The 10364-nt window shown below is 41.0% G+C and overlaps 1 protein-coding gene across 1 annotated transcript; it reads right to left on the bottom strand.

The window, feature by feature from the left end:
* Nucleotides 1–1026: 1026 nt before the first annotated feature.
* Nucleotides 1027–9826, bottom strand: PSMD7 (proteasome 26S subunit, non-ATPase 7). The gene is made up of 7 exons (XM_045818734.1): nt 9633–9826; nt 7553–7644; nt 6428–6520; nt 5655–5752; nt 5044–5124; nt 2734–2825; nt 1027–2011 (listed from the first exon to the last, which is right to left on the bottom strand). The coding sequence occupies exons 1-7, from the start codon at nt 9704–9706 to the stop codon at nt 1573–1575; spliced, it is 969 nt and encodes a 322-aa protein (XP_045674690.1). The 5' UTR covers nt 9707–9826; the 3' UTR covers nt 1027–1572.
* Between the last annotated feature and the right edge of the window lie 538 nt (nt 9827–10364).

Raw genomic sequence — 10364 nt, 5'->3', positions numbered from 1 at the left:
GGCATGATTGCCACCTGACCCTTATGTAAAGGATCCCCTCCTTGGGGTAACATCTTCATTCTTCCCACCTTCCCACCATTGCATCCTGGCTCCTTCCTGCCCATCCCTGGAGATAATGTTCCAGGTTTCCTTTCTCTCATCAGTCTGTTGTGAACATGGCAACCAAACTGCAAAAGCTTTAACTCTGCTGTGATTTTAAATACATCTCAAGCTTTGAACTACGGATTTCAAATTTTTTACTTGGTTAGATAGATGCAGAGACATCTGATTTTTGACTGTCATTAACAAACTCAACTGTCTATAGTTCTTCCTTTACCATCCCTTTTCCTCAGAATCTTACTGAACCTTTAAGTAAACCCTCATCTGGGCATTTTCTGTTTATGTAAAATAAAAGCTTGGTTATACATTGTATTCTTGACCCTCAAATTTCCACTAACTAGTTCCTTATCAGGTCTGTGTAACAAAAAAACTGGTACTTTTAGTAACTTTGAAGCATACTCTTGATTTCTGAGATTGACTTAGTTGTGCTTTTATATTATGTTCTTAAATCTTTGGACATTGGTAACCCAGATGGTACATTAGAACTTTAAGTGCTCAAGAAAGGAAATTAACAACCAAGTGACTACTGTATGTCAAATGACCAAGTACCTTATTTAATCTGTTCCAAGAGGAGCCCTGAGCACTCATTTTGGGGGAACTTGATTCCATCCTCAGTCACATCCCTGTTAACCTGGTGGTCTGATGTGCTCAGACATACTGCAGTTGTGACTGGGTGTCCCTCATGAGAAACTGCTCTGGGAACCTCACAGATGGGAAACGTGACACAAACCAGGACCTGGGTCTCCTAGGCTCAGGGGAGTGCTCTCAGTACAGCAGGCTGGTTTTAAAGGAGTAAGATTCTCTTTCATGAAGGGTTCCAAGTCTAAAATAATGCTCTAAGGCAGCTTCAATTAAAAACTGTTTTTGACTGCTTCTGAATACAGCAGAGTGCCAGTCCCAGAGTCAAAAACGACTAGAACACCAGACTTAAAAACCAAGCCATTTAATTGTCTTTGAAGGTAAATAATACATGGAGATGGATCCCAAGCCCTGACAATGCCAGAGCTACGAGTCCAAAAGTCCCGTGGTGTGGTATTCCCAACGGAGCTCAGAAGGTCAGAACTCGAGGTGTTCGAGGCAGAGCGCTTTTGGAATTCATGCATTCCATTTAGTAATTTTGCAAACTGCCAGAAACAGACCCCAAGAGTCTTTGAGATGGGGGAAATTCAACTCCTGGTTTTACAGATAAAAGAAGAGTATAAAAAATGTTGTTTACTTCTCTTCACTTTCGTCACACAATCTGAAGTCTGAGGGGGTCATATCCCCAACTCATGGCAGCTTAAGCTGCAGTTTAGGTACCAGATCAGTCCTTCTATCCATTCACTTCCATGTAATGCCACAGCAAGAGAGACCTGAGACAGAGAGTTCTCATCAATACAGCTTTTTAACAAGCACTTAAAATGAAAAGAACCCTCTGGCAGCACACAAGTTAGTTTATATGATTTTAATTTACAAATTAAAAAGCTACAAGCTTTATTTTTTCTCCTTTTTCTCTTCTTTCTTTACATCACTCTTTTCCTTATCTTTCTCCTTGTCATCTTTTCTATCCTTTTTGCTCTCTTCTTTTTCCTGCCCCTCCTTCTTCTCTGCATCCCGGTTGGCAATCTTGTTGTTGATGAGGTTGTGCAGGGCGACCACAGAACGGATCAGGGAAGCCAAATACACCACAACCATCTGGTCGTTGGTCTTCAGGTAAAAGGCCTTGACAAACTCCTGCAGGCTGACGTCTGGCAGCAGGTTGAAGACATCTTGCAGCTGGTAGATAATCTGGTGGTTGATGGGCAGCTTGCCTGTGGCCACTTTCTCCAGGTAGCTCCTGATATCCAGAAGCTTGGAGTTCAGTCCCTTCAAACCATGAACCTGGTTTGTGATTCGCTGGGAAAGAGTGCCCACGGTAGTGTCTTTGATGTCTCTGAAATGACCCACGAGGAAGGGTGGGAAAAAACGTCAGTGTACTTACTGTATTACCTCACAGGGTCTCACATTCTAAGGAAACACCCAGCTTTGAGGGGCAAGTTTTCAAAAGAAAAGTGTCATCTATTTTGCAAAGATTTAAGTATAAACTGCCTTAATTTTTATGTTTTCATTGGAGGCATATATTTTATTTTTCACAGCAGAGGGTATTTTTAAAATAGAACTAAAATTAAATTATTTTCACTTAAAAAAAAAAAGACCCCCCAAACCCTCTCTCCTCCAACCTCCTTAACAAAAGGCAGCATTTTCTTCACCTGCATCTATACGATGTTGTGTGAAATTTCAATTAGTCAGTAGTAACTTTTTTGAGCCTAAAGGAATCTTATTGAGAAAAACTATGAAACTTTTAGAATAAATCAGGATTATGTAAGTAGAGTATTTTAAAATAAAACCCATCCCAAGTAGACTGACTGCAGAAAACCAGCTAGCTACATACACGGAAAGGGATATCCTGGGAAGAACACATGCCTATCCTTACTTCGCATGCCTGTTCCCGTCACAAGGTGTACTGTCCACAAAGTCATAAATCATAATGCAAGACACTTTATAGAGATGATCCAGGCCTAGAACCCAGGTTGTTGTACTCCTGATACACCTCCCTCCCTTACACTGAGCAGCCTCCTGGGCTGCTTATGATTCTGTTAAGCTGTTAATTCTCACCGTAACAAGTGTTCGACTCCAACTTCTTCAGCTTCCTCTGCTCCAATTTCACTGGTCACATGCTCAAATGTTTTTGAGGTTGGGGTTCCATCCTGGGAGAGAAGGCTTAACTATAGTTATTTACTTACAAACAAACTGGCACACGTCCTTTCCACACCCTGATTCCCCTGCTTTAAGTCAAATCACTTCATGGGTGCATCATTGAGTTTTCCATGGCAAGGGTGGGTAAGGTTTGCTTTGAAAGCTTAGTCTTCTAAGCTAATAGCACAGTGGCCCTGCTCAGCAACAAAGTCTGCTGGGGCATCATTAGCTTGTTTCTGAGGAAATTCTTGATAACCCTTTGATTTCCACAGTGGGGAATTAGGGTTCGGTTGATTTTTAAAGTATTATATACAGTTCTTTTCTAGCAAAGGCAATATACAGAGTGATCTATATTTGAGGCAAGTTCATGTCAGAAAAATAACTTTTAACCATCTATTGTCCTTTGGATCAAATAAAACCAGAGCACCAAAATGATGTAGTGAGAACAACTGGGTTTCTGGTGGCCTGAATTTATCAGAGGATTTGCCCAAGGATGTGGTGGTTCACTGTACCACCTAATGACTTCTAGATGGGAATGGAGAGAATTTTCTCAGATCTAGGGCCAGACTGCCTGGATTCAAAGTGTGGCTCTGCCATGTATGTGATAAGAGTTGCAGGACCTTGGGTAAGTCACTTAACTTCTACCAAGTGGTATAAACTTTAGCTGTTATTATTTTATCCAGGATGGTGAATCCTGCCAGCACAATTTTCCCTTTGGCTTTGTATGCTAGGATGGTCAGAGCCTTTAACAATCTTGAGAACATCATGGCCTTTTCAGGTACTATTTTTTTCCCCTGGTTTCATCTTATAAATGACCCTTATGTCTCCTCTGTACACTATTTAAAATTTTGCTTCATTGGTATGTGTATACTCATGCATACATGAGTGTAAGCTGTCTCAGATTCCTTTTGAAAGAGGCAGAGTAAAGATTAACGTGAAAACAGCCCTGACTGGTGTGGCCCAGTTGGTTGGGCATCTTCCTGCAAACCAAAAGGTCATTGGTTTGATCCCCGGTCAGGGCACATGCGTGGGTTATGGGCCAGGCTCCTGGTTGGGGGCCTGTGAGGGGCAACTGAGATGTTTCTCTCCCTCTTCTTTTCCCTCCCTTCCCCTCTCTCTAAAAATAAATAAATAAAATCTTTTTTAAAAGATTAACTTAAAAACTGAATCAAGACAGGAATGAAAGCCGTATGGCAACCAGACAATAGACTGGGATCTAAGCTCCCTGGTAGAAAGCAAAAAGAAAAACAGGAGGACAGAGCTCAGTGTAAGGAATATTTGCAGAAAGCTAACCTAATGTATCTTTTTCCAGATTTAAAAACTAAATGTAAAAATACATGCTACATATCTTAGGCTTGAGTTTGAAAATTCAAGATTAAGCTATCTGCACACTCTAAGTGCAAATATTTTATGCTCCTAACAAAATACATTTTTCACCTCTAATTCTAGCCTAGAATCAAAGTTCAATTTTCATGGAAATAGAGAAGATATATGCTGGGAGCTCTTTATGCTTACACCTAAAGCACAAGCTAATGAACCCAAGAGCAGGTACTGGATGCAGTGGCTGAGTATTCCGGTGGCAACTCACATAGATGGGTATTGCCATCTAGCGCCAGGCAGCTCTGACCTCTATTTGAAAACCCATGGTCTAGTCTATAGGGATTGAAAATCTTCAAGGAGAAAGGAATATTGGCCCAGAGGGTGCCCAAGAGTGGAAAGGGCACTAGATTAAGGCTAAGCTCACCAGGCTCTGCATTTTTGCACTTACTTTGCTATGAATATCTCTGGAAAATCATTTGAGTACTTTGGGCTTCAATTTCATTTGTAAAAGGGGACTTTAAGTTTCTTTCCTTCTCTGTTTCTTTTTTAAAGATTTTATTTATTTATTTTTAGAGAGGGGCAGGGAGGGAGAAAGAGGGAGAGAAATATCAATGTGTGGTTGACTCTCGAGTGCCCCTTTGGTTCACAGACTGGCACTCAATCCATGGAGCCACACCAACCAGGGCTAGATTTCTAAGGTCTTTTCATTTTTAAAATGTGGCTATTCAAATGCTCGAAAGGAAAAATGATTTAATATCAAACTGTTAACAGAAATCAACAACCTTCTCTTTGTTATAAAGAGATAAAAGATTTGTTGACTTGAAAATGCAACAAAAACAAACAGATAAACCCCAAACTGCTGCCTAATAAGTAGGAAATCTATTCAAGGTACATAGCAAGATGACTTACATCATGAACTTCTTCCACTGAAATATATGCTTCTGTGGGCAGTCCCAGGTCCTTTGGCTTCACGTCGATGATGACTAATACCTTGCAGAAAAACATATCTTAGCAAACCACCTTACACTGGGTACACAGGAATAACTGCAGTCATTCTTCTGATCATGAGTACTGAAGGAATTTTATTCAATCAGACATGAACCAGAATTTCCAGCAAAATGCATGTACATTTAAATTATCTCATCATTTGTTCTATTCTTCACCTCATTAATTAACAAGCTCAGAGGTAATATGATATAGTGAACAAGCCCAAGAGCATCAGAGCTAAGACAGCAATATTTTAATCCCAGCCCCACTACTTATGAACGGGTAACAGCCCCCATATAGTTCCTGAGGGGATTAAGAAAGATAATTTATACACCTGGCACTTAGCAGCTGTTTACTGTTACTTATTAAACATATTGGCTTATTGTATACAACACAAAACAGTACAAATTAATATAGCTTATAGAGAAGAAGCAGTGAAATGATTTGTTACCAAAACCCTTCTTAGGATGCTCGCTCTTAAGTAAACTGGCAAAGAATATCATTCAAGAATTTTAAAGGCAGAGTGTACTTACTGAGTTAGGGCAGTATCTTTTCATGAGTTCATTGATGGCGATGTCATTCTTGTGTAGTTTAGGGCCTGTGTGGTACCACCCAACTATTCTTTCTCTGGCTGGGAAGGGAAAAAATTAAGTGGGTTTGAATCATTGCATGAAAATCTATGTAATTCCCTCAGAAAGGGTAAGAACTCCAGCTGTTATGTTCTCTACCTTTGCAGGATTCAAGACATCTATTTTAAAACTTGACTTATGAAATCTAAAACTCAACAAAAGAATTCTCAGAAATAAGCAGTAAGGGAAATCCAGACACATCCACGTCTCAGACTAGTTTAGGAGACCATTCAAACATGACAGCAACTAGAAAATAATTCTAAGGCAATACATAAATAAATGCAGGTTCATGTCACATAGACTGTAACTGTGTGCATTTCCAAAGCAATGTGATTGCTGTAATGAAATAAAATGGAAATGATACACATGATGGAGAGATGTATTTATCCTGGTGGTATCAAAGCTCTAAGAGTGGGTGGATTTTATTTCATAGTTTTTAATTTTCTACTGCAGAGGGCTAGCTCTCTCCCCCCAAACATAGGTGGTCTTAAATTGGTATTCCAGTTTCTCATTTATCCTACGTCATTCTTCTACTACCATTAGTCTTACTAAAGTCTAGCTGAGAAAAGGATCCTTGACATTGGAACAAAGAAAAGGGAATACTTAAAAAATTAAAAAATGTTACACACACACATCAATGCCACAATACCTTCTTTAAATAAAAAATCAAGACATACCATTGACCTTCTTAAACATTCCATACATGTTTTCCAAGTAATCATGGTCTAAAAACCAGACAGAATCATCTTTGTCATCTTCATCAAAAGGGACTAAAGAGGAGGAAAAAAAAAATTTAGTTTAGGGTGCCAGGTAGAACTCTAGAGGACAGGTCAAAACTGGAGACCCCCTAGGCCAGATCTGATACAGGTAGGTGGTTTTTCCAGCATTGCATTAAAATTATTTTTGAGTTGCTCTCATTAAAAACTGGGAGATTTCACATACAAATCCAGACTTCCAGCTGCTTTCAAGAAATCAGAAAATCTGCCAACAACTGGCTAGAGCCAGATAGAAGCTAACCCCTTTAAAAACATCATCTTCTTCCATTTGCTAAAAGCCCCTTCACTTCTAATGGTTCTCATTTGGCAAATTACATTACCATCTGGTCCTTTTAGACATTGGAGTTAGTTACCTCTACTTGGGGAACATGCCAACAATTATTTTCTTGTTTTTGTTGCTTTACTCATACAATATGTTGATATGTTCCAGTAAGGATTCAAGAAACAGAACAAAAGGGTCATGGTCTCCATCTCCTTCTTGCTAACTCATAACCATGGTTAATAGTGCATGGGTACAAACTACACCAATTATCTATTTTTATAAATTAAGTTTTATGAGACTACTGCCACCCATTTGTCTACATACTCTCTATAGTGCTTTTGCGCTCTAACAGCAGAGAAGGGCAGCTGCAATGGAGACTATATTTATTATTATCCACTTCAGTGTGTAGCTTTTAGCCTCCCTTTTAATACCACAGCAATTCTTAATTAGAATCCTGGGTTGTAGTGAAAAATGGAAAACACAAAAAGTTTTTCTTTCTTTTTTTAAAAGACTTCTTTATTTTTAGAGAGAGAGGAAGGGAGAAAGAGGGAGAGAATCATCAATGTGTGGTTGCCTCTCCTGTACCCCCAACTGGGGACCTGGCCTGCAACTCAGGCATGTGCCCTGATTGGGAAATGAACTGGCGGCCCTTTGGTCCACAGGCCAGCGCTCAATCCACTGAGCTATACCAGCCAGGGTCTTTTTTATTTTAAAGTTAACCAACATTTAAACCATACTTGGGGAATATAAAATTCATCTTTTACCTGCAAAACTGTTGGATACATCAAGTACTTTCTTTTGCCATGACCCCAAAAGCACACCAACAACACGCTTCTGGTTTCCAACCTTGCCTATTCTGAAAGAAAAAGCAGGTCAACTCAGAAGATATGCCAACAATTAGATACTCAACAGGAAACATTAATGGTACAGATACAACTGAGCGGGTTTACCTGGGAACTAATCCCACTGAACAAATGCAATAGTTACATTAATCCTTGATATTAAACTCTAATAAATATAATGAATAATTAATGAACTTTGTACACTGGCAGTTTTTACTCACTGTTAACTGCCAAATAATACAAGTTTGGAAAAAATCTCAAACTTTATAGAAATTTAAAATGGAGAAAACGTAAACTCTCCTCATCCCGAGTTTTAAAATGTTATTTGGTTGGTATATGAAAAACACATTTAAGTTATGCTCCCACATTTAACTTTTTTTTTTCGTTGCAGCTTACCTTTCTCCCTCAAACTTTCCCCACCTTCCCTACCCCTGAATCTTTTCAGGGATAAAGATGCCAAAGTAGAACAGTTTTATGGTCCAGCTTCTTGATAACTGTTCTCTGGTACTTCTATTCCATGTTGACAAACCCCACTAGATGTTATAATTCTTTGAACCAGCTAGGGGCCCAAAAAGTGATTCTCACCCAGAGGCATAGGTATGTCATTTCTGGTCTTTCTGAATGGTTTAATTGGAAAGAAGTCAGAAGTGAGCTGGTGACTAATCACACCGAGAGCAGGCCTGAATGAGTAAGATTTTACTTCAGAATTTCTATCTCTGTATCAAAGCACAGTGATTTTGACCTAAAGAGCTAAAAGTGTAGCAAGTGAGACACAGATACAGTACAACTCTATGTCCAAGGGAAAGATAAGCTACTGTGAAATTAACTATGATTCCCCAGCAATGGCAGCTTCACATTGGTTTAACTGACTCACATGGTTTGGCAAATTTATAAATGTTTACTAAGTTTGGGATCTGTATCAAACAAAGTTAAGGATTCTGTATTCTTAGTGGTTCTGATTTTTTTTTGAAATCTTAGGTATCAAGTTTCCACATGTGATGTTAACTTCCACACTCACTGGCTTTTCTTTCTGTCTACAAAAATCCATTTTACAAAACCCTACAGTTTGTTGAGTTTACTGAACAGAACTTAAATGATGACTGCCCCTTTAGCATCCCTAGTATCCTCTGGGAAAAAGTAGTAATTACTGTACAGTGGGAAAGCAAACATATCCTGTTAGGCTGAGGGTCCTACAAAGCAATGGAACTTAACTGGGGACCCTAAACATCATGAAGTTTGTTTTTGGCTCTGAATTAGGAATTGTACAAAGCAAGATGTGAGAGAATGAGTCGGCTTAAAAACTGTGACTCTACAGCAGATGCTCCCCACTGGGTCTTTACATTTGCCAATTCAAGCAATTATCTTGTAAAACTTGTAACACGTGTTAACAGGTCCAGCGGGATGAACAACTTCCAAACAAGGGAAGGCGGGAGAAACATCTGTGGATGTTTTATTTTATTCATTAATGCCAAAGTCTCCAACTGATCTCACTTAAAATTTTTTTGACACCCTCATCTACGTTTTGTGCTCTCGTTAAACCAGACTCCTGCTTAGAAACTTTCACAAGTTATAACTACAGTTCTTCCAGGGCGCTAAGACCAGAATTTTCGTGACAGCCTTCAAAGCCACATAAGCTCCAGTCTGAAGGGCTTTCCTATGAGACACCGAGTCTTTTAGGTAAAAAAGGGCGGTTGAGGTGACAGATGAGCACGGGGCTTGGGGGATCAGGAACAATCGAAAGTTGCCCCCCTATACTCTGGCAGCGTACGGGCTAGGGTAAAAGAAATGAGCAGTCCATGGCCCGGAGTGCCTGCTGGGACTGGGGGACGACGCTGGGTGACCTGGGCTTTCAGCACCGAGATTGGTCTGGGTCCCTCGAGGAAGCAGGGCCGCCCTCCGCCCATCAGAGCTCCCGCGGCCGCGGCGCCTTTCCCAGAGCGCCCGTGACTCAGCAGTGAAGGTGCCACTGGCCCCACTAAGCCGCCTCACGCCGCCCGCTCACCGGTTGAAGTGATCCACCACACTGAGCAGCACCAGGGGGTGGACCACCACCTTCTGCACCGCCAGCTCCGGCATCGCGACACACCCCGCCCGCCAGGCTCCGCTCGCCGCGACCCGCAAACACAGACAGCCACAGCAGCAAAGACTCTCGCGGATCTTCCAGGCCCAGCTCCTCCTCTTCCGGCCCGGCCGCCGCCGCGCGGCCCTTTTCTTCCGCTCCCAGAGTGCCGCGCGCGTCGTTTCCCGGCTGTTGTTCCCGGCTGGCGCTCCCGTTGCTTGTCTGAGGAGGGGACGTGCCGGAAAAAGGCGGGACCTGCTTTGGGTGACCGGCTACGAGTTTCCCTGGTCTAGAAAGCTAAGGGGACACTGAAGACTGATAAAGGTTGACTTCCTTGTATTTGGCCTGCACAGTTTTCTGCAGTGGCTTGTCGCCTCAAACCCCTCTCACTGTCCCAACCCCTCCTATCTGACGACTCGGAAAAAAGTGCTAAGAAAAATATAAATAGTAATTAATATTGCCATCATCCAGAAAGTTCACTTTTGCTTCAAGTCAAAATCCTCCAGAATTTCTTAGAAGAACTAAGTTTAGATCTCTAGCATTAAGGAGCGCCCTTACAGTAAATTTGGTAATTTATTTTAAACTCATTTTATTTGTTGGAGAATAATCCCGTTAATCTTTAGTATGGACACTTGACAGAATCCCAACCTGTGTTTATATTCCCGCCGCCCCCCC

The sequence above is a fragment of the Phyllostomus hastatus genome, unplaced genomic scaffold, assembly GCF_019186645.2.
Source record: "Phyllostomus hastatus isolate PE091 unplaced genomic scaffold, TTU_PhHast_1.1 phas_scaffold_345, whole genome shotgun sequence".
NCBI classification, from domain to species: Eukaryota; Metazoa; Chordata; class Mammalia; order Chiroptera; family Phyllostomidae; genus Phyllostomus; species Phyllostomus hastatus.
Note: the sequence above shows the minus strand (reverse complement) of the source record. Positions and strands in the feature narration are given on the sequence as shown.